Raw genomic sequence first — 23633 nt, 5'->3', positions numbered from 1 at the left:
TACCAGAGCCAACGCTTCTTCTGGGGGGCTGAGCAGGGGCATCACCCCAGAGTGGGTGATGGGTGAAGACCACCCCACACACTCACTCACCACAACCCAGAAGCAAGAAAGTGAGGAATCTGGCTGAGCACGTGAAATAACCTGACAGCGAACAGTGCCAGGAGGAGCCACTAGGTGGCCCCCGCTTACCTGTCCAACCGCCCTCCTGCAGGTCTGGGAGCAGATCCTCCAGCCAGCGTCCTCCTGTAGGCACCAGCCCATGCAGGCTACTGTCACTCTCCAACCTCTGCCTTTGCTTTGTGGCTTCACTGCCTGACACGCCTTCTCCCCCAACATCTACAGGTCCCCACCTTCACAGCCCAGTGCACACCCCCTCCTCATCCAGGATGCCTTCTCTGTCCACCCAGAGCATATATACCAAAACTCCGTTGGCCCCTAGCAGACATCCAGATTCTCAGTTCAGGGTCCGCCAAGGGCGATCTTCTGTCTGTGTATAAACACGTCTGGAGTTTACATCCTCTCCTCAAACTGGAATCACAGATTTGCAGTCCCAGTCTCCTGCCTGCACACCTCACAATCGCCCATTTAAAAGGGGGAAGTAGCGATTTCTTGTTCAATGAGGAAATTCGGGCTTAGGGAAGACAGGAAATCTGCCCAAGGTCATAGTGGGAAAGCTTGAGGCCTCGCCCTGCTCAGGGGCTTCAATGCACTGTCTCTTAGAACTTCACAAGAGCCTTTTTGAAGAGAGTACAGTGAAACTTTTGGCACCCGTAGGAAACCGAGGCTCAGAGGCACAGCTGCTTGCCCCAGGCCAGGACCCTGTGCTTTCCACCACACCCCTCTGCCCAAACTTGATGGTCCAAGCGGTCACCTGCCAATTCCTTTAACCCGCAAACAAGGCCTCAGGGGATAGGTGCCATCTAGAAAGAGCCACGGTGCCAGGACACTGACCATGGTCCCCTGACTCCTGGCCAGTTCTGAGGGACCCTCTCTGGCTCCTTGGGCTGCCTCCCTGAGGCAGTGGGGGTGGGGCTGCAGGTGAGGCCAGCAGGCAGCCCTTGAAAGAAGAGGAGGCTGGAGACAAACAGCTGGCAGGCTGTGAACCCAGCTTCTGGTGGGTAACAGTATGCTCATATGGCAAGGGGCAGGGAGTGCCCCCGGTCCCAGCTTTGCGTTGCCCCACACCCAGTCAGTCTCCCCCTCCAGTGAGGGGCCGGGAGAGGGATGAAGATGGGGCGACAGACTGGCAGCCAGTGGGGGAGAGACGAAGACGGTGCCAGGGAACAGCGTGGCGGGCCAAGGCGCCCAGGGAGCCGGAAGACAGCTTTGGGGAGAAGCAGGGAACAGAGGTGTCTATTCTGAAGCTGGGGGAGCAGAAGATAAGGAGTCGCAGAGAAGGCTGGGGGAGGGGCAGTCGGCCAGGCTCCCGCGGAGGCCCGGGGAGGGGGCTGCTGGCCGGGAACGGGGCGTCGGGTCGTGTGGGCGCCTCCCGCTCAGAAGCCACAATAGCAGCTCGTTAACAGCGCAGATTAAGGACTTTGTCAATTACCTCTGAAGGCTGCACCGGGCGGATTAAATGCTTTTAAAAGTGCTGCCAGTGGGAGGGGGCGGCTACGAAGCCCCCTCCCGGCATAAATCCCTCCTCTCCCGGGCAGAGGAGGAGGCGGGGGCTGAGACAGAGCAGGACGCGCCTGGGGAACGCGGGCGATCGGCCGGGAGCGCGGGCAGAACGCAGAGCGGCTCGTACTCGAGACCGCAGCGCCGGCGGCTGTCGCGGCGGCGGGGATCCCAATTCAGCCCGCGGGCCGCCTGGGCTGGGAGGCGTCGGGCCGGCTCTCCGCCCGCAAACGGCAGCGACGTAGGTCTGCCGACTCTGGCCGAGGTACTACCAGGGCCAGCCTCGCGGGTCAGGTCCGAAGGGGGAGGGCCCTCGTGGCTAGAGACTCGGGGACTGAGCGCACTTGCCCGGGAGTCCGGACCCAGTCCTCGGAGACCCGCAGGGGGCGCACTCGGGCCATTCCCCCAACCGCGCCCCAGCCCGGGTCTCGGGGTGAGCCCAGCACCTTGAGGGGACCAAGAGGAGCGCGGCGCCAAGCCCTGGAGACGCCCGACGGCCCTTTGGGGGCGTCCACGGGGCCCACCCAGCGCCGTGCCCACCGTGTGTAGTGAGTTAGCGCGAGTCCGGCTCGGGAGGAAGTTTGCGAGGAGGCGCCTCCGGGGGTTCTCAGGCCCTCCGGAGCCAGCGAGGGCCGGGCTGCCCGCGGCTGTTCGCTGCCCTCCCGGAGGGCCCCGAGGGTCTGGGGCCGGTTGGCCTCCTCGATCTTGGCCTTTGGGGAGGTGGAGTTTAACTGTCGCCGTCCGCGGTGTGTGCGTGTGTGTCACAGGGAGACCGGGGGAGCAATAAAAGGTAGAGTCCGAGGCAAAAAAGACACGGAGACTGAGAAGGAGGGAGGGAGGAGGGAGAGGAGCGCGCAGGGGGAGGCGCGGGAGCGGGGAGCGGGAACGGCGCGCAGCGCGAGCGGCGGGCGGGCGGCGGGCGGCTCTCGCGCTCCCGCTGTCGCCCGCACACATCCGCACGCGCGCACACACGCACGCACACTCACACACACTCGCACACCCGCACACACACGCCCGCTGGCTCGGGCCGCCCCATCGCAGGGCACCGAGGCGGGGAACCTGCGGGCAGAACGCGCCCAGCGCCCGAGCCCGCGCCCACCTCGGCGCCTTTGCGCTCCGCAGCGGCGCGCCTCGCCCGGCGTCCCCGCCAGTCCTGCCGGAAGATGGTCAACGACCGGTGGAAGACCATGGGCGGCGCTTCCCAACTTGAGGACCGGCCGCGCGATAAGCCGCAGGTACGCGCGGGCCCGGGGCTTGGGGACGTAGGGCCCGTACAGTGGGCGAGGCGGTGGGCGAGGCGGTGTCCGCTCCGACCGGAGGGGTGGCCTGGAGTTTTGGGCGTACCCGAGAGGCCCCGGGCGGGGCGGGTACCCTCCTCTCCTCCTCCGTAGGAGGCTTGAACTTGGGGTTCTGGCTGCGGAGCCCCCTTGCTCCTCCAACGGACTCAGGGGCACGCGTGCGCAGATTAAGTAGAGGACCTATAGAGTTTATAGTGTGACCAGCCCTTTAGTGTGCGTCTCTGTTGCCTCACCTCTACAATGGGCATCTGAACCACTTACCACCCTATGCCAGGTGCCTGGCATGAGACCCTCGCCCCATCCCCTCTGAATCTTCACACTTTAGCAAGCCTACCCCACCCCCATGCAGCAGAGGATCAATATATATGTGCCTCATGAAAGAACACTGGATGTTATGGTTCTCCAGCTTTAACACCAGGAAAGCAAGGCTCAAAGGGGGTTGCTCCTGCCGGATGCCATGCAGCTCTGCTGGGATTTGAACCTGGGTCCTTGGGCACCAGGTCTGTTCATTCCATCCTTCCTGCTACCTCTTCAGGGGCAGTGGAGGGTGCCCAGGGCTGTGCACTGGAAGGGGGTTGAGGGCAGAGCTCCAGGGCTGGCCAGAGATGGGGCTGGAGATGGGAAGCTGAGTGGAGGGGCAGCCCTAGGGCGGCCCCAGGCTGGGCTGCCAAGGGACTAGGGCCAGCAGGCGAAATGAGGAGGTTCACTTGCCACAGAGAGGAAATAATGGGGCTGCCCGTTTTAAATTTCAAATTGCTCCCAGACAGATGTCATTGGGGAAGGAACAGTTCTTGTTTGCAGCGGCAGGAGGGGGGATGGCAGGGGCAGGCCTTGGCGGCCCCTCACTCTCAGGAGCTTCAGGCTGCGTGTTCTGTCTGGAGTGACACTGCTGTGGAGTGCCTTCACAGTTTGCAAAGCCCTTTCCCAACCGTCTGCACAGCCTCACTTTCCGCAGCAGCCTGAGGGCTAGGCAGGGATGCACCTGCCCACATCCCAGGGAGATGGTGGCTCAGAGAGATCGAGGCATGCACCCAAGTCATGCAGCATGCTAGCAGGAAAGCAAGGATTCAAAGCCAGGTTTGACCCCTAAGCCTCTCCCAATGACTCCCAGAGTGGTTGGTTCCTCTGCTAAATCAGGTCCACACCCAAGCCATCCCCAAACAAAAAGTCCTCTCCAGCTGGGATCTGACTTTCTCCCGGCTTAACAAGAGCAGTCTTACCTCCTAGCCTTGTTGTTCAAGCCATCCCCAGCCTGGCCCGTTCTCCTTTCCCATTAGCCCCTTACAGGTACTGACTGCTTGTCATTAGCAAACATCCGGTCCTACACCCAGACTGCCCATTTCCAAACCTTTGCTGTCTCATCTTGTTGGCTCCAACAAGCTCCCCAAACACACACACATACACCCTGCTTCTCTCAAGGAAATCCTACATATATATAGTTCAAAACCTACTCAAATGCCACCTCCTCCAGGAAGCCTTCCCTGATGCCTAGTGGCTGTGCTTTGAAGTCCCAGCAACATTTAGCCTGTGCTGCTCAGCTGCCTTTCTCTTCCTGCCTTGTTCCTACCTCCATCAGGAGCTCCCTTTGGACATAAGCTCCTTCTGGGCCCCCATCCTGGGGTCTTCCCCTGGGTCCAGGGTCCTGTCTTTCCATGCAGCTCAGGTTGGGAGCTGAGGGATATTTGCTGAATTGAACTGCATGAAGCCTGGCCAGGAGGAGCCATGGGAGAGGAGCCAGCAAGTGCTGCTGTGTCTCGAGGAAAATGGCTTAGGGATCTGTTTGAAATGTGGTTTTAAGGCCTCCTGGGCCAGCCCTGGCCTCTCTGCTGCTTCTTGGGATGTGTGTTCCAGCTGCTGCCAGGCCAGAGCCCAGCTATCTGCCCTTTGGCATCAGAGGCTGCCTGGGGCTTGTGGCCCTGGGGGCCTCCCCGCCCTACTCCTTTGGTGACCCAGCAAGTAGGGAGGCCATCCTGTGCCATCTCCAGGCTTGTCTGAAGTTTCAGATAAGAGGCAAGGCCTTCCCTGTGCCCACTGTCGAAAGAGAGAGACTTGCCTGCCCTGGTTCCTTCTGGGCCTATTTCTTTGGGCCTGGCCTTCTCTCCTCTTCTGCTTCTAGTTTCTTCTTGACCATTGACATTCTCTCTGTGTCTCTGGGTAAGTTACTCCCCTTCTCTGAGTCTGGGCTTCACCATCTGTAAAATGGGGCCAGCAATCCCCACTTCCTCCTCACTTCACAAGGGCTGTTATGAGGGCTGAGTGAAATACTGGTGTGTTTTGCAAACTGCAAAGCACTGTGCACCCTTGAGCAGGATGATTCTCAAAGTAGCTTGTCCCCTTTTACAGGCTGTCAGTGTCATGATCTCCCCTTTGCCCACCAGGGAGAGCAATCTGACCACCCAGTTCTGCCAGAAGGGCCTGGCTGAGGTTCTTTAACAGGGCACTTCCTCCAGAAAAGAAACTAGTGTCACACACTGAGCACCAGCTGGGCTCATCTCCATATCTCATGTTTCTTAGTCACAGCCAACCTGGGAGGTTGGTGGCAGGAATGATCAACCCATTTGACAGATGAGGAAACTGAGGCTAAGACTGCTGCAGCCAGGACCTGAACCTGGGTCCTCCAGGGTGGCTGATGAGCCTCAGTGGGAAGACACAGGGACGAGAGGCTGGCTGTCCTTTCTCGTTCAGCCTGCTCAGCCGCATTATGTAATTCCCAAGGAGAGGGCTCCAGCGCGCGGTGCGCGGTTCCCAGGGCACTCACGGCACCCACGGCCATTGAAAGGCCTGCATCCAAGTGTTGCCATTTCTGGGGACAGCCTCGGGCCGCCTATGTCCCGGGCCTGTCCGGCTTCAGCTCCTCATTTGCTGGGTGACCTTGGACAAGGTGCCGTCTTTGTGACAGCATCCCTTCTCTGCTTGCAGAGTGAAGGGGCTCTCACACCGTTAGGGCAGACAATGACGGTGGAATATTTGCCAGGAGTTCGGAGTTGCTCAGATGAAAGGATCTAGAAATAGACATGATTCTCCTAACCTCGGAGCATGGGGCAGGAAGTCACCCTGTTGCCGTCTCCCCCTGTTGGGAGGGGGCTTGTTTCTGAGCAGTCCCCAAGTCAAGCCCCTCTATGGGGAGATTGACCTACCCCAGGTAATGTCTCTTAATATTTTCAAAACTTCTAAGAACACTCCAGAAAGGGGAAAAAAAAACTCATTGGGAAGTTCTTCTTGATGTCTAACCTAAACCCTGCTGCAGTTAATTCACTCAATGACTATTTATAGGGTCCCTGCTTCAGCTAGGAGATGCAGCTGTGAACCTGTGCTTTGGGAGCTTAGAGCCTCATGGGAGGAACAAACTCACATCATGGTGTTATTACAAACCACGATGGGCATGATAAAGAAAACGACACATGCCTCTGTCCTCTCGTGGCCTGGGGTTGGGGGGAGGTCACTGTGCCTGGGTTGGGAGAGAAGGAGGGTGAAGAAAGAGAGGGACAGACCCACAGGGGCTACAAGTCAAGGACTCCTTCCTTCTCTGGTCTTTTCTTAAGCCCCTCCTCAGGCCCCGGCCCTGCCCCACAGAGCTCACCACCCGGCCCAATGGTGCGGCTGTGATGGGGAGGCCAGAGGCGGCCAGGGGTGGGAGTGCAGAGACCACTTCCCCGGGCGGTGATGTTTAAACTGAACAGCATTTGCCAAGTCTTTCCTCTGGGGAGGCTGAGGTGTGTTGGGGACAGAAAGGAGCCATGGTGGGGGTGGCAGGAATAGCTGAGGCTGGGGGGCAGGAGCCTGCGGGTGCCCGAGGCTGAAAGGACCAGCGGAACCTGCTCCTGAGGCCTCTGTAGCCCTGGAGGGGTCTCAGCGGGAGTGTCCTGGGCTCTCTGCTATCAGGAGGGCTCTTGGTGGCTGTGCGGGGAATGGGTTGTGGGGCTGGGGGGTGGCAGGAAGGCCGGCGGGGAGACCATCACAGCGATTTGGAGGCAGGTGGCGGGGCTTGGACCAGGGCAGAGCTGGGGCCGTGGGGCCGGAGGGGCCGCAGGATTAGAGGAGGCTGAACGGACAGAGCCAGGCGCTGGCTGGGTGTGGGGCTGAGGGAGGGGAGCCCAGGGAGGTGCCCGCCTTTGGAGGGGATGGTCAGTGAAGCGGGTGCCATCGGTGGGTGGGAATCTCAGGAGGGCTCAAATTTGGGGTGGAGGGAGCCTGGTTTGGGGGTCTGTGGGCTGGAGGCCCAGAGCTGGGGAGGGTGGGCAAGACCGTCACAGAAAACATCTGGATACCCTCCCTCATCTGAAATGGACACAGAGCTGAGTGGTCTCTGGGGATTGACAGAGCTCAGGAGGCTTGGAGCCTTTGGGAGGGGGCGGACGCGGGCAGCTCCTAGGCGCTGTCTCTTTGTCCCTTAGCAGCCCTCTGGCCACTCCCCCGGATCCCCCCCTGCCCCCCAGTGATCCTGAGGCTTCCCTCAGCATGGGTTACACTAAGAGACCCCAGCAGGACGGGGAGCTGGTCCTCAGGGCTTGTAGGACAAGCCAGCAAGCACTCTTCCAAAGTCTTTGGGACCCAGAATTTTGAGCAGAACAACCAGCTTGTCACTTTAAGGGGTCTCTGGGACCCTTCCACCCCCACCACCAGGGCCAGGGAATCAGAGTTCAGCCCACGTCAGGAGCCATTTGCTGGTGATGGGAGCAGATGTGGCTCCCTGGGGAGAGGTGAGGAAGGCTCCCCCAGGGGCTCTGGGCTGGGCCATCTCCCTCCCCTGATCCATGAGCCCATCCGCAGCCTGGTGCCCGAGAGCCCCTCATGGGCCCCGACCACACACTGCCCACCCATGGTTTCCCCATCCGAGGCCACACAGTGTGTTTCTGTCATGATGAACAGCCGTCCTGCCTATGGCTGGGGTGCTCCTAGGAGATGGGGAGCTGGGAGTGGCTTGCACTTGGATCTAACCTTGCCTGGCCTCCTCCTGGAGGAAGACTTTCTTCTTCCTACTTTGATATAAGGAGTGTGGTCTCAGCCTACCCAGGGGACTATGGCTACCCAGCTCCCTTGGAAAACAAGGAGGAAGGCAGGGGGTGCAGGCTGGGCTGGTCTGGCTCACAGAGCACCGTGGCCATGAGTCCCTTCCACCAGAGCCCTCGAGTCCTCCGCCAGACCCCATGGCCACTTCTGGAGGCTGGGGACACAGAGGACACAGCCAGAACAGATGCCACCCTTCAACTGAGGCAGCTCTGGGGCTTCCTGCCTCCCGCCTCCCCTGGCGTGAGCCCATCTTGCCCTCTCCTTGGCCCAGGCTTCCTGGGCCGCCTTTGACCATGGGCCGGTACCTGGGGTCCCTCCGGCTGGGAGCTCACACAGGTGTTTAGTGCCAGCAGTGGGTCTCAGACCCGGGGCTCCTGGTTCCCCGTCATGCCCACCACCTGGGACGCCTTCACCATCTCCTGCTCCTTGCCCCCGGGGGGCCCTGCGTGCCTCCGCCTGCCTCCTGCAGACCCCAGCTGTGCACCCCGCCCCGCCCCGGCCACAGGCTGGCGAGTAGGCGCCCCTCCACCGCCGCGCCCTGGGCTGCTGGTGCCTGAAGCCCCCCTTGTTATCTTGGGCAGATTTCTCTGCAAGGCACGTCAACGGCAGCCTATAAAAGCCACCAGCACTTCACGTTTAAGGTGATCTCTGAAGACTAATTCTCCTCTGCTGAGTGGCCTGTTTCATCTCCAGGCTTCATTGTCCCCCTGCCCCTCAGGGGACCCCCTGCAGCTTTCTCCGGCCACTCCCCTCCTCTGCACCCTCACCTTCCCGCCAGGGACCAAGGGCCTGGGTGGAAGCAGGTGTCCGAGTGGGCTGAGTCCTGGGGACGCAGTGGGATGAGGGGATGCAGCTGGCCTCTCTGCCTTGCCAGCTGGGGACCTTAATGCTCTTCAGCGGAGGATGTCACTTAGAGCTGCTCGGGGCAAGGTGTCTCCCGATGGGCTCCAGGAGGGAACTTACCTGCTGGCACAGGGCTTTGTCTCTCACACCCTGGTCACACCTCTGGCGAAGGGAGGACTGCCGTGGGATCGCTCAGCTAGCAGCCTTGGCACAGAGGGGCGATTCCAGAGTCACCCGGCCCCGGTTCAAACGCTGGCTCGACTGCTTGCCTCTGGTGTGCCTTTGGGCAAGGGTCTTCTCTCTCTGAGCCTCAGTTTTCCCACCTGCAAAATGAAGCCAACCACAGCAGGGGGCTGTTTGGACCTTTCACCGGCAGGAACACAGTATGCGCTCAAGCCATGGGGGTAATGATGTGGGGCCCGTCTCTGTGGACCCTGCAGACCCCCAGTGATGGGGATGTGGTGGCCTGGAGGTGGCCTTCATTCTGAGTCAGGCTGTCCCAGGTGGGCACAGGGCTCAGCGTGGAGGCCATGGACTCAGACCCACTAAGCACTGTGGGTCCCAGGGCCTTCACCTCCTCCCTACACCAGCAAGGTCATGGAGAAACGACCCAGCCTGTCGGCTCTTCCCTCCTTCCATCCGACCACCAGCCACTCTGTGCTTTGGGCGGTGGGGAGCAGCTTTCGGTCCAGGGCAGGTTTCCTGGACCTGGGCTTTGCCAGTCCCTGAATCCCAGCTTTCTTGTGTCCACAACTTTCATCAAAATCCCAAAGGGATCCGTGCCCCCAAAGAGGGCAAGAATCACAGTCCGTGGGACATGAGTTCCCTCGGGGCAGGCGGGATGGCTGCCCGCTGCCGACTCCTCAGGGACTGGCTTGAGCCTGGCTCGTGGGGACACCCAGGGAACGCTGAATGGATGTTTGAGTGAATGAATGAAGTCCAAGGCAACGGCTATGTTGATAAGTGCCACCTTGGGGGCAGCAAGGGCTCTGCGAACATGGAGGAGGAGCCGTGCTCAAACTGGGAGGAGGGCTGAGGAGTCAAGGAAGGCTTCCTGGAAGAGATGACATCTAGCTGAGCCCTGAAGGAGGAGAGCGAGTTCAGGCTGGTAGAAGAGAAGCAGGGGAAGTGGAGGCCTCAGGCGGAGGGAGCAGCCTGTGCAGAGCCGATGGAGGGGAGCGGACGTGTTTGGGTTGGGCTGGAGTAACTCGTGTAGCTGTGCAGAGCCCGGGATGGATGGTCCCCCGCTTCCCTGGACAGGTGTGGAGACCGGAGGGGTGGGGCGCTGAGTCCCATCACTACAGGGACAGGCTAAAGAATTCTCTCCCTCGTCCCGCCAACAACAGCGACTCCTTCCTTGCACCTCCCCCTTGACCCCATCGTCCTCCGGTGCCAACTAGGAGATTCAGGAGTCACTTGTAGAATTTGAATTTATGGGAAAGAAGCTGTTTGCGCTACCATATTTTCTCATAGTTAGATGCAGGATGTAAGAGGCTCTTTTATATGTCACCGAGAGAGAGAAAATTGCCAATTACAATTGTGGGATCCCCCAAACGTCAGAGGTGTTAAAATGTGAAGGAAAAAGAAAAACAGTAACAGGGAAGGTATATCCTAGCATCAGTGACGCAGAAATAACACTTCGGGTGGAAAATAAAAAACCCAACACCTCCAGATGCTCTGTGCACATTGATGATGAGATAATAAAAGCTGCTAATATTTATTGCACAAGCACAACGTGCCAGGCATGGCTCCAAGTACTTAATACACTAACTCATTTAAAGATGCATCTTGAATTCAGAAAGTCGAAAATGTGGGAAAATTCAGCGGCAGGAGACGTCTGGCCCTGGGAGGAGGCAGGAGGCTGGGAATCCTGCCTGAGCTTTGCCTCTGCTCTGCTCTGTGACTGTGGACAAGCCCCTGGCCCTCTCTGGGCCTCAGTTTCCTCATGTGTCAAACGCTCAGTGATCACTCTGTAAGCTCCCTCTGGGCTGTGAGTGATTCGGTCCTGGGAGTCTAGATTTGCTGTATGTCACGGTGCCTCCTTTAATTACAAGCTGCGCTGGGTTCCAGTCTTCTTTGTTGTTAGTCCTCACTGGGACCCGGGGGTGGAGTGGTGGGGGCGGTGCTCTGTGAAGAGGGGGAGGAAGAGGAGGAAAGGGGACAGCAGGTGCCTGGGTGGCCACCCTGTGCCTGGAGACTCGTGGCAGCCTCATGGGCCTGCACAGGCTTCAGGACTCGGAATAGAGATGGTCCGGGTTGAAAGGGACATTCAGAGATGGGTGCACATGACCGAGGCACTCATTCTGCTGAGACAGGGCAATGACTTACAGCATCGCTGCTGTCACCATTACAGTTCCCTCCTTCTGAGTCTGCACAGTGGGCACCTGCTTGTGGGGCAGGCATGTCATCATTGTCCCCATTTTACAGATGAGGACACTGAGGCTTAGGGAGGTGAGGTCTCTCAACTAAGGTCACGCCACAGGAAATGGCAGCTTGGGGACCTGAGCCTGGCCCATCTGGCTGCAGAGTCAGAGTCTTCACCTCCCACCCTTACTGGACCCGGGAGGGCTCCACATCAGGACATGTGGCCCCCGGGGCAGGCCGTGTGGGGCAGGGCAGGGGCAGCAAGGGAGAGATGCCTCTTTCTCCATCAGTCTCCCCGGCTCTGCCTGGGTTCCCTTGTCATCCTCTCCATCTCTGTCTCCCTGCATCTCTTGCTCTCTTGCTCTGGCCATCTTTGGTGTGTCTCTGTCTCTGTCTCCCCTCTGGGGTTCTGCTTCTCATCTGTCTCTCTGTGTGGTTCCCTTCCCTGCTACCTCCCCGTCCCCAGGAAGGGGATCCTCTGAGCCTCATCCAGGCCTCACAAAGGCCAGAGGCCCCGTCCTAGGGCTGCCTAGGCCCTCCTCACCAGGCAGAGCTGGAGGCCCAGGTCTGCCTCTGACACAGCCCCCTCTCTCTCCTGTCTGTCCCTTTGTCCGTCTCTGCGTCCACGTGCCTCGGGCTGGCCACAGCGGCCGAGCTGCAGCTACGTGCTGTGCACTGTGCTGCTGTCCCTGGCCGTGCTGCTGGCCGTGGCTGTCACCGGCACCGTGCTCTTCCTGAACCACGCCCACGTGCCCGGCACGGCCCCCCCGCCCGTAGTCAGCACCGGGCCGGCCGGTGCCAACAGCGCCCTGGTCACCGTGGACAGGGCCGACAGCTCGCGCCTCAGCATTCTCATCGACCCCCGCTGCCCCGACCTCGCCGATGGCTTCGCCCGCCTGGAGGGCGCCCAGGCCTCCGTGCTGCAGGCGCTGACCCAGCGCCAGGCCGAGCCGCGGCTGGCGGGCGAACAGGAGCAGGAGCTGCTGGACACCCTGGCTGACCAGCTCCCCCGGCTGCTGGCCCGGGCCTCGGAGCTGCAGGCGGAGTGCGTGGGGCTGCGGAAGGGGCACAGCCTGCTGGGCCAGGGGCTCAGCGCCCTGCAGAGCGAGCAGGGCCGCCTCATCCAGGTAGGAGCAGGGTCTGCACCTTGGGTCTTGCGGCGGGGGGGTGGGGCAGGGAGGGGGGTTCTGCCACCCTGTGCTGGCCCTGTGCTGGGCACCTGATGCCCAGGGCCTCACTCAATCCCCGAGTGCCCTGGGGCCAGGGGCTGTTGTGATTTCCACCTACAGATGAGCAAATGAGGCCCAGAGAGATGAGTGCCTCATCCAAGGCCACACAGTTGGTGGCGCTAGGATTCAAACTCTCCTGCACGCCATCCTGGTGACCTGGGTATTGGAGGAGCACCCATAGTATCCAGCAGTCGGGTCAAATCCAGGGCTGGAGGGGCTTCCCAAGTACTTCAGTGTAGGTGAGACCCAGGTGAGGAAGGGCATGGCCTCCATCAGGCTAATTGAGATTCAAGGTCACGTGGCTGGTCAGTGACAAGCCCTCCCCGAGGCTGTGCCATGAGGCCAGAGAGAACTGCACTCCCTCTCCACATGCCCCCGTTCACTGCCATTCGATGCCCACAGCTTTCCAGGGAAGGAGGGACCAGTTGAGGAGCCCAACCAGACCCTTGGCCTTCCCACCACCTCCGCTGCAGCCCTGCCCCCACCTCCACCCAGAGCCAGGTCCCAGTGTGCACCAGGCAGATCTGGGTGAAGGGTTTCCAACATTGCCCACACCTGAGCACCAGCAGGACCTTGCCCCCTCAAAGGATCAGAGATTCAGAGTCATCTCATTGGCCCTCGGTCATTTTCCAGAAGAGAAAACTGAGGCCCAGAAAGGGGCAGTGATTTGTCCAGGGTACAGTGGCCAGCTCAGGCCTGGCATCTGGCCTCTGGAGTACTGCCCAGCCTCTAGCCCTGTTCCCCGTCCCCCGTGACTCAGGTCCTTAGGGAATGGGAGGCGAGCCCCACCCCTGCCATTGGTCCCAGCCCCTTCCGGACACCCAAGATGACCAGGCATTTGGTCACTCAACAGCTCATGAGCAATGGGCCTTTTCCTTCCCTCTGAAGGCTGCAGCTGGAGGAATTACAGTCCTCATCATCCTGTCTGGGTGACTGACTGGAAGGCGGCTTCCCCGTCCCGGGGAGGGGGTGTTCAGCCGCCCTCCCGCTGCCCCTCCATCTGTAGCATGCCCGCCCCTCATCAGCAGGACCTGGGGAGGCCTCCACACTTTCTGGGTGATCTGAGTGCCCTACCTCACTCTCCACATGCCTCAGCCTCAGTCAGCCAGGCCCACCCACAAATCCTCACCCTTAGGGCAAGGGTGGGGAGCCAGGAGGAATGGCCCCGGGGTCTCCCCCACCCACCTGTACAGAGGCCTAGGGCTCTTCCTGTAAGACTCACAGCTCTTCTGGGGCCCAGGAGTGCCTGGGCCCACCTGATATATTTACTTCTCACGAGAATGTTTGACTCATTTCCCACAGAATCAAGGTGATTTCAGAGACCATGTGTCTTGCAGGGCTGAGCTCCTCTACACCAAGCTTCCCAGAGCCCCCACTGATCAGCCCAGACCTGGCTTTGTCAAAGCCACGTCCAGAGTTGCCAGAGCTGCTTGTTAAAAGGCACATCCCTGGGCCTCATTCCCAGCCCCCTGGGTCCCACAGGTCAACAAGCACCTGGGTGACTTATGGGCAGGAACAGCCCTGGCCTGCTGGCCTGGGAGTGGCAGAGCAGAGCGGTTCTGCCCTCAGGGTTAGAGTCAGCAGAGCTGGGGTCCAGCCCAGGCTCCATCAAGGACCAGCCGCGGGACCTTGGGCGTGTCAGGTGCCCTCCGCAGGCTGGGCCTCCTCGCCCGTAACGCAGGGATGACGCAGTCCACACCTGCAGGATGCCGGCGCTCACAGCCCACAGCTCCTGGCTGGTGGGCGGCAGGTGAGAGATGCTGTCTGTACATCAGCGTCTCTTTTATTATGACAGTTTCAGCCCAGGGGGAGCCAGTGTTGAAAATCCCTTTCTGGGTTCACCGTGTGGACTTTGTAACACAATAGCCCCCGGAGGTGGGGATCATTGGCCCATTCTCTGGAGGGGCGGCCTGAGGCTCAGCGTGGCGAAGTGCCTTGTTTAAGCTCAGTCACACAACTGAGAAGGGCTGGAAGCAGCGACTCCGATTTCCCCGCCTCTAAAAGCTGCCAAGTCCTCTTTAACGCATCTGTGCAGCTCAGTGAGCAGGAACCGACTTTCCCCATTAATTCAGGGCATGTTTATATGTACATTTTCAACTTTAATCATTTGCTGGTTTAAACTGAGGTCTCCCTTGCCTGTGAGCAAGAGCCGGCCGTGCCTGAGTTTCTCGACTGTGTCTGCATCGTCACAGAAGGATAGGCAGTACCGATTTGACTTAACGGATGAGCCTGATTATCTGTGCCACCCGCACCCTGCACAGTGGGCCCCGGCCCCTGCCCTCCGGGAGCTGCCTGCATCCTCTCCGGGGCTCCCCCAGCAGGACGTGTCCACAGGACATGGCAGTAAAGCCCAAGGAGAAACCCGCCGTCCTGCCCAAATGCCCTCTCCGCCCTCGCGTCTCTCCCCTCCAGGCCTCAGCGCTCACTGAGTCACCTGCTCAGCAGAGGAGAAACTGACAGGGAAACTAAAAGCTTTGGAGGGCCCCTGCTTCCAGACAAGCCGAGAATCATATTTTGTAAACTGCCGGCACTGTGTATTTCTATTTTCCTTTCTCGAACGAGCTATTATCTGGCAAGTGACAGATTCCGTGTGTAAAAACCCAGCAGGCTCCACGCTCTCTGGCTGCAAGCTGCCCGTGACCCTGCCTCCCCTCCCTGTGGTCCTGCCGCCTCCTGGAGCCGCCGGGTGGGGAGGCGACAGACCGCGCAGACCCTTCCGGCAGCAGGCAGAGCTGAGAGACCCCGGTGCTGGGGACAGAGATGCACTGGCTGAGCGCTGAGCCTCTGGACGGCGATCTCGGGAAGGGTGGCCGTTAGCAGAGGCCACGGCACAATTAGAGAACGCAGACTGAGCACTCAGGCCCGAACACATGCTGCAGTGAGCCTCCCCCCAGAAAAACAGGGCCCGTTGCTGTGGTTCACAGAGGAGGAAACGGATGCGGGGCGGGACTCGGTTACCCTTCCCGGTCACTCACTAGTGAATGGAGGAGGGGCCTGAGCCAAAACCCAGAATCAACACCAGAGCCTGGGTCCAAACCTCGGCCCCCGACCTGCCCCTACCCTGGGCTCCCTGCAAGATGACGCAACCCTGGGTTCCTGTCCTGCCAGTCAGCCCCAGGGATGACACCTCAAGCCCTCCCTGCTGGCAGTGCCGTGGGGCGAGGTACGGGGGTGGACCTCAGAGATTCTCCGGAAAGTCAAAGCAATATTCACATGGGGGGTCGGTGGGGGTGCAGTACCCCCAAGGTCCTACCTGTCGGGTGCGGGTCCATCACCCCTGCCTTCGCAGCCTTGCTGGGGGATCAGAAGAGACACTGGTGAAGGTGTTTTGTAACCTGTAAGGTGTCTCATGAATTCTTGCAGTCAGGCAGGCACCGAGGTACTGAGCACTGAGTGCCTGCTGTGGGCCCCACGCTGTGCAGGGTACTCCCCGAGTTGTCACCGGTTCCTGAAGCAGTTGGATCAGAAACGCGGGGTTAGCCCCATTTCAAGGTTTGGTCGATCCCTCATCCACAGCCAGGGAGTGAGTCGGAGTCTGAACTCAGCTTTGCCTGGTGCCAGGTGCTGCCTCCACTTGCACAGCAGGGCTTCCTTTAGTCGCCTCACCTGGGCTGAAGGCGCAGTATGGGTGAAGAACCCTGGCGCTCCACCTGCCTGGGGCTCCACCCATCCTCGTGCTCTACCCACCCCGGGCTTCACCCATCCCTGTGCCCCACAGCTTCTCTCCGAGAGCCAAGGCCATATGGCTCACCTGGTGAACTCAGTCAGCGACGTCTTGGAAGCCCTGCAGAGAGACCGGGGGCTGGGCCGGCCCCACGTCAAGGCTGACCTTCAGAGGGCACCTACCAGGGGATCACGGCCCCGGGGCTGTGCCAACGGTGAGTGGGGTGGGGCCAGTCTTCCTTGGGTGACCTGGCTGCCCAGCTTCCTCTCTGCATCGCCCCCAACCTGTTCACGGATAAGGAAACACTGCTGCTGTTTGCCAAGGACTTCCTGCTGCGGGGCTCACTGTACCCATTTTCCAGATGAGGAAGTTGAGGCTCAGAGAGGGTGCCCACTCACCAAATCCACCCAGTGAGTTGACACTGCTGGGTGGACAGACAAGTCAGAGAGACCGAGGGACAGGGCATGGGGGGACACAGGTGCCTGGCCCAGCCACCCTGACACCTACCTTCCCTGTCTCAGGCTCTCGGCCACGCGACTGTCTGGACGTCCTCCTGAGTGGACAGCAGGAAGATGGTGTTTACTCTGTCTTCCCCACACACGACCCTGCTGGCTTCCAGGTCTACTGTGACATGCGCACAGATGGTGGCGGCTGGACAGTGAGTCAATATCCCGGGCTGCAGGATTTGGGGCAGGCACTGGGGAGCTATTGAGGGTGCTGGAGAAAGGAAAGATGGGGTAAGAACTGTGCTTCAGTGTGCTTGTGTGTGCACCCAACAAGGCCAGGCCTGGCTCCCTCTGGGCCCTGGAGACGTTCAGGGCAGACCCTGGGGCAGCCCAGGAGGCTATGCAGGTGAATCCGGGATGCTCTGAGCAGCCTCTCAACCCAGCTTTCCACCCTTGGCCTGGTCCTGCCCAAGTGCCCTCTGGCTCCCACAGATCTGCCCAAAATCTCACCAAAGAACTCCACGCTCACAGAAGCCTGCACAGGGCAAGTGGAGGTCATGTGCTAACCCTTGGGGGGCCCATGGGGGAGCAGATGTTAGACCTGGTCTAACACGTCTGACCATGGAGCCGCCCCCAACCCGGAGCCGTGGTTCCAGAGGGTGTGGGGTTGTGTCCTGGAATGAACCATTGCTAATGTGAGTTCTAGGGCCAACCCGTGTGGACGCTGACTTTTCGAGTTATTCAGTGGATGGTGTGTGTGCAGGAGATAAAAGGGGGTGCACAGCTGCTGCGAGCAGAGACCCCCGTGGCTTCCTGGCAAGAAGCCATCATGATTTCCTTGTCCTTTCTGGTTCCTGCCTGGGTGGGAAGTGGAGCAATGGAGAGGCAGAGGTGGGGCAGCAATGGGTGGCCTGAGACCTCCCCGGAGCCGGAGAAGAGGGTGGAGGGGCAGGGCAGAGGCCCCGGCTTGAAGACCTGGGGGTCTCCAGGTCTGCCGGCTGGGAGGCCCCTTCTAGAGCACGGTGGGCACACGGGTCTCCCATGGTCTCTGCTGCAACTACCCAACTCTGGCCTTCGTGGGGGGACGCAGTCACAGGCAAAACAGAAACACCTGGGCGAGGCTGCACCCCAACAACACTTTAGTTGTGGATGCTGAAATTTAAATTTCATCAAATTTTCATGTATTCTTCAAATGTTATTCAAAGGATGTTTAGACATGTACTTCTTTTGATTTTCTTTTTAACCATTTAAAAATGTCCAAACATTCCTGGTTCACATGCCACATAAAAACAGGCAGTGGGCAGGAGTTGTCTAGGGGCCATGGTTTGCTGACCTCAGTTCTAGAGCTGGGGATCCTGAAGGTGGGAGGTGAGCTTGCTACCCCTCCTCCATAACTTGGTGAACTTCCTCCCTTTCCTGAGGCTCTGGCTGAGGCCACTGGGTGACTGTGCAAATTTTAAAAATGCATGTCCTTTCCTTTGGGCACACTGGGGTGCTGGGCTTGGCAAGGAGAACAGATGTGAGCCTTGCCCCTTGGCCAGGTGCCCTTGAGCAGTGAACAACCTGCACCACTGTCTCTGGGTAACATCTGTGCTCCACCCTGAAAGTGGCTCAGCCTCCCAGGCTGTGGTTGGGACACCCAGTGACAAAGGAAAGCAGGACCAGTAAAACTGACTCTCAACTGCACGTTTAATTTCAAATGGGCAGTTCTGAGCACCTACTGTGTACTGGGTACCAGGGAATTGGAGAGCTGGAGAAGCCCCTGTCCTAGTCTCCCCAAGGAACTTAGAGTCTGTGGGGATTTGGGGTGGAAGGAGTCACGGTGAGCAGGGGTTGGGGGGAGGCTCTTACAAGCTTCGTGGAGAAGGGGGCATTTCTGATGAGCCTTAAAAGGTAGGAGAGGTTTCTGAGTGGGCAAGAAAGAGAAGGGGTTCCGGGAAGAGCGAGCAACCTAACAAGGGCCAGGAGTCAGGAAGCCCGCGGCACAGGCAGGGAACAGTCAGCAGGCTGAGGTGAGGCTAGTGTTGTCGCTGTCCCGGGCTGCGGGGTTTGCGGCAGCCACTAGGGAGCTACTGAGGGTGCCGGAGAAAGGAAAGATGGGGTAAGAACTGTGCTTCAGGAACCATAACCTCGCTGTGCATGTCCTTGGGCAGAGCAGGGAGAGAGAAGGGGAGGAGGCAGTTCACTCACTCAGTGGACAGGCCTGTCATTAAACCCCTCTGCCAGAGAGGCAGAAAGCCTGGCAGGTGCAACATCCACAGACAGACCTGAGCATGGCTCTCAGTCCTGCTGTGTGATTTAGACCAAGTTACTTGTTCTCTGAGCCTCAGTTTCCTCGGCTGTGAAATGCAGATACCCACCTGCATCACTTAGAGGTCCTAACTGCAGGGAACAGAAAGTGGCTGATTGAAGCAGAAGAGGAATGTCCTGGAGGGAGGCTGGGAGGTCAAAGAAAACCAGCTCAGGGCCATGCAGCCAGGAACAGAGCCCCCAGACCCAGCCAGGGGTTGCCTGGTGAGAACCCCACTGCCCCAGGGCTGCTGCTTCTGAGCAGCGGACACGGCTCCACCTCGGCACGGACACCCCCACCAAGATCTCATTGTTTCTTTGGAAGAGATTCCTGGTGCCCCTGCTTCTTTGCTTCCCCTGCTTGAGTCAAAGTCAGCGGGAGCTTCGGATTGGTGAGGCCGGGGTCACACGCCTACCACTCCCTGCAGGGAGGCTGAGAAAGCCAGCAGCCGGAGTCTTTAGCCGCTATGGTGGGAATCATCCCTGCCTCCCACCAAACCTCAGAAGATGGAGGACAGCCCAAAGACGCATGCCCACTTGAGCACTTCGTGGCTTGACCTACGTCCATTCCAAATGCTTGCGGAACATTTAGCGCAGGTCTGGCAGCTGTCCAGTAACTATTGATGACAGTGAACCATGCCCTTGGTGTTGACTGTTTCTGGCGTCCTGATGTCCAGGCAGAGAGGAGGGGGAAGGAAGCTTCTCAATGGATGCGAGGGTGAGGGCGGCAGGAGCAGCCAGCCCGAGCAGGAGACCTGCCAGGGAGGCCCGAGCGAGGCAGGCAGAGCCTGCGGTTAGGAGCCCGTGCAAGAGCAGCTGAGAATCCCCCGAGACCCCAAGACAGAAGTGCCTCTCAACCTCTCTTCAAGCTCCAGGGGGGAGTATTTAAATGTACTGGCCCCACAGCTGGGCCTGAAAGCTCTTTTGTTGGCCTAACTCAGAACATCTGAGTTATGGCCTTCATCCCTGGGAAGCCCTTGGCGGGCGGAACAGCACCAGAGCGCCAGCCAGAGCCCAGAAATCAGAGTTAAGGCTTAGGACAGGCTTAATGAAGGACCAGGACTCAGGCCAGGGCCATGCGTCTTCCACTCCGGCGGACTTGAAGCCAGCCTCCTGGGAAGTCAATCAGGATTGGGGCTGGGAGGCAGGTAATTCCTAGGGCCCGGGCTTCGGGGGCGATTAGAGGGGAGTCGCTGAGGTACGCCAGCCTGCTCAGCTCAGACATCTGGGCCGGGGCCCTGGAAGAAAGGCCATTCTCAGCTGAGAAGTGCTTTCGAGGCCAATAGACGTTAATATCCATTTGGGCTACCGTCAAAAGCAATCTTTTCCCAGATACCTCTGGGCGTCCGTCAGGATCACCTCCCTGCCACACGGAATCTCTCAGAAACTCAATTGTCGTTTGGGAGGGAGCTGGCTGCTGCCTTTCTGGACCCCAATACCATCCATCCTCATTAGGCCCCATGTCCAAACTGCTGGGCATCGAGAGCTGACGCTGTGGGACAGGGCGCCTGCGGCTGGACATGCCAACCAGAGCCTGCTTCCCAGGGAACCTGGACTGGGCGAGGATGGGGTGCAGCGGCCCTGCCTGCCTAAGGGGCACTTCACAGTTTATATACCACTGCCCCGACCAGCACTGCTCCAGCACCCCTCCAATGTCTGGAGTCTGGCAGGGCAGCCTCAGAGAGGGTAGGAGATTCGTTCAAGGCCAGCTGCATGTATGTGTCTGTGGAACTGACTGTCACATGTGTCCCTTGTTGGTTCACGCACTCAACCGTGGGGTGTCAGCCACAGGCCTGGCAGGGAGCTGGACAAATCAGCTGACTTTCATGAGGGCTGCAGGGCTGCGGGGTGTGGGGAGCCCAGAGGAGAGCTCCTCACCCAGTCTGGGGAGGCTAGAGAGCCTGCCAGACTGGGAGGTTGGAACCCTGGGGAAGGAGGTGAGAGCAGTGTTCCAGGCAAAGGGACTCGTGCCGGGTCTGCAGGGAGGTGGTGGGGCTTGTTCAGGGACCAAGGTGGCTCCATTCTGCTGGTGTGTGATGCTCGGGGGGCCTGGGACAGGCGGGGAGGCAGGCAGAGCCTGGGTTGGGTGGCTTTTGTGGGTGCACTAGGAGTTCGGCTTTCTCCTGGGGGCAGGGTGGGCTCCACTGTCCTCTGAACCCTGGCTGAGGGCAGGGGAGTCACTGTGTGGGACTGAGGTCAGGGCGCAGATGGACACGTGCCTCGAGGTGGCCTTTCAGCTGATGTGGCCGCTGGCCCCAGCTGAGTCCTGGCCCCTCTCCATGCTCACCAGGGACCACAGTGGCCCAGGCCACGCAAGGTCACGCTGATCAACAAGGCCACTCCTAAATGTGACACGTGCAGCCACCCCTACCCCTGCCCCAGAAATGGAGGGGGAGAGGCAGGAAGGAGAGGCTGCCCCTGCTGACCTGTGACCCTGGGCAAGGGGCCCAGCTTGGTCGCCGTGTCCTTTGGGAGGCCTCCCAGGTCCACGCCTCATGCTCCCCTTTTGCACCCGTCACAGGTGCGGCTAAGCAGTCACCTGTTTGGGTGTCGCCTGTCCGTGTCCCAGTCGGGCTTGAGCTTCGCAGGGCAGCAACTGATCGTCTGGGGCCGCTGTAGCTCAGGGGTCCGCCCAGGGCTTGCACGCCATCTGTGCTCTCTAAATACTTGCTACGTCAGTGACTGTTGGCAGCCTCTGGCAGTGTAACCACCTCTCTGAGCCTCACTTTTCTCATCTGTTAAATGGGATAGTGCAGTGCTGGTCTTCCTGGTGGGGAGAGTCGGAGTCCTTCTCAGGCGGCTCGCCTGTGGGGGAGGGGGAGGGCCCGGGGGAAGGGTAGCGGGGGTCCATGCTGAGCCTCCGGGATTCCCTGCCAACAGAGGAACCTGGCATCACCCTCTAAGATCTTACAGTCAAGCAGTATTTTTTTTTTTGAGGAGGAGGAAGATTCGTAAAAATAGAGGCCAAATTTCCTCACTTGGAAGCTGATGGGGGGGACGAAGCGGCTGTTTCTAGCTCATCTCCCCAGCCGTGTGAGAAGGGAAAGGTCACATCTCCTCTTGGGGTGTTCTCTTCCTCATCCGACCAGTGGGGTAGCCCTGTGTCCTGCACGGCCACCTTTCAGGGTCTGGGGAATAGGGTGGCCAGGCCCAGGGCCCTGCGTGGGTTTTATGGTTGAAAGGAAGGTCCAGCCCCGCATCGGCAGACTGGGTCCCGCTCTGCCCTGCCTCCTTGCCCCGAGGCACAGCCTTGTCCCCGCCAAGATCTGCCTCAGCAGAGCTGCCAGTGGGCCTGTGTGCCAGGCCCTCGTCTTTGCATAATCACCAGCCGGGGTCACAGGAATCGGGGCCAGTTCAACACCTCTGACCACGGGGACCTGCCATAGAAGTGGCTCTGCTCTGTGTCCCCACTTGGATTCACAGCGCAGCCAGCTTCCCCCCGTGCCACGAGCTCAGCGGCCCAAACCTCTGTGCTCTGCCGGGCATTTTACTGCCGTGGGGTCAGCGGCTCAGATGGGCCTCTAATTGGCTCCACTGTGAGCAAAACCCTCCCCCCAACTGTGCCCGATCCCCCCCTACCTGCGCTCCCCAGGTGGGAGGAAAATCCTTCTCTCACAGGGAAGACATCAAAAGAGCTGCCGCCTGAGTGGGGCCCAGCCAGCAGGGGTATCAGGCGCAGCGGAGATGAAAGCCAGGATGTGGGTGACGGGGCTGCGCGAGGGACGCCAGTTAGCGGGACTTCGGAGTCCACCGGGGTGCTGCCTCCTCCCCGCTCTGCTGCGGCTGCCGCTGAGGCCAGACCTCTCGGTCCCCAAGGCTGTGGTGGCGGGAGGACCTGCTGTGACATCACAGCCCCGGGCTGTTGCTTGGCTCTGAACTGCTCCAGAGCATCCTCGGAGCCCCACACATGCTAATGACCACGGCGACTGCTGACAACATTCCCACGCTCCTTGACCGATCTGCTCGGAGAAAGCCTGCCTCTGTCCAGGGCAGTTTAGATTTTTCAAACTTTCAGCGTAGACGGGGTGATGCACGTGGAGGCTTAGCCCAGGGTCTCAGCTTCTGATAAATGGCAGCTCTGCGCAGTGTGTGCCAGGAGCCGGCGGGTGCCAACTGCCAAGCCTGGGAAACATGGCCGGGCGCCAGGCCCAGGGGTACCATTTTCAGTCAAAAACAAGGAGTGGGCCCACTTCCTTCTGGGCCTGGCAGCTGGTTCTGAAGGGGAGGGAGGTGACGTTGGTTAGACCTACTGTGCACCACCCCCGACCCCAGCTCAGCTCACACTTCCCTTTTGTTGCATGTCCCCCGTGACCCTGCGGGGTGAGGAAGGGGCTGCTGTTGGTGCCTTTTTACAAAGAGGAAAACTAAGGCTTGGAGAGGGTCCGTGACTTGTCTGAGGTCACAAGGCCCGTGAAAAGCAGAGCCAGGATTGAACCCAGCTCAACTTTATTCCAGCAACTGTGCTCTTGCCAGCAAGCTCAGGCATGGGGTGGGGGTGGGGGCGCCCAGAGGCGTCCAGAAACGACTGGAGGAGTGACTGCCTCCCAGGAAAGCCGGCAGAGCCTCCCCAGGGGCTGCCTTTGAAGGGTTGCATTTGCTCGCATGTCCAAGTTCTTCGTTCTTTAGAAACAAGAATCCGCCTCTGCCACAGCCCGCCACCCCTCCTTCCAGAATCAAGAGGCCTGAGAGGCTGGGGGACTCCACAGCTGCACCACCAGCAACATTCTGCCTGTAATTGGTTTCCACAGAAGCTTCGTCAGAGTGGAGGAAAAATCTCAGATGCTGCCTCCTGGGGACCCTTCTAAGGCAGCAGAGACGCCCCCTCCTCACCTCATAGGGTTTGGATCACCCAGCCCCTATCCCTCGAGCCTCA

General features: G+C 59.8%; 1 protein-coding gene across 2 annotated transcripts in view; it reads left to right on the top strand.

Moving 5' to 3' along the window:
- The first annotated feature begins 1786 nt into the window (after positions 1–1786).
- The window catches only part of FIBCD1 (fibrinogen C domain containing 1), a 34923-nt gene continuing 13076 nt past the window's right edge, over positions 1787–23633 (top strand). The window contains exons 1-5 of one of the 2 annotated variants that reach the window (XM_072960307.1): positions 1787–1882; positions 2740–2852; positions 11780–12259; positions 16080–16239; positions 16547–16683. In XM_072960307.1, coding sequence (XP_072816408.1) covers positions 2781–2852; positions 11780–12259; positions 16080–16239; positions 16547–16683 — 849 coding nt within the window. In that variant the 5' untranslated portion in view covers positions 1787–1882; positions 2740–2780. Of the gene's footprint in view, positions 1883–2118; positions 2408–2739; positions 2853–11779; positions 12260–16079; positions 16240–16546; positions 16684–23633 lie in introns of those variants that run through there. The other variant, XM_072960306.1, reaches the window with a different exon arrangement.

The sequence above is a fragment of the Vicugna pacos genome, chromosome 4 (assembly GCF_048564905.1).
Source record: "Vicugna pacos chromosome 4, VicPac4, whole genome shotgun sequence".
NCBI classification, from domain to species: domain Eukaryota; kingdom Metazoa; phylum Chordata; class Mammalia; order Artiodactyla; family Camelidae; genus Vicugna; species Vicugna pacos.
The sequence above is the reverse complement of the archived record's forward strand: the minus strand, read 5'-3'. Positions and strand labels throughout refer to the sequence as shown.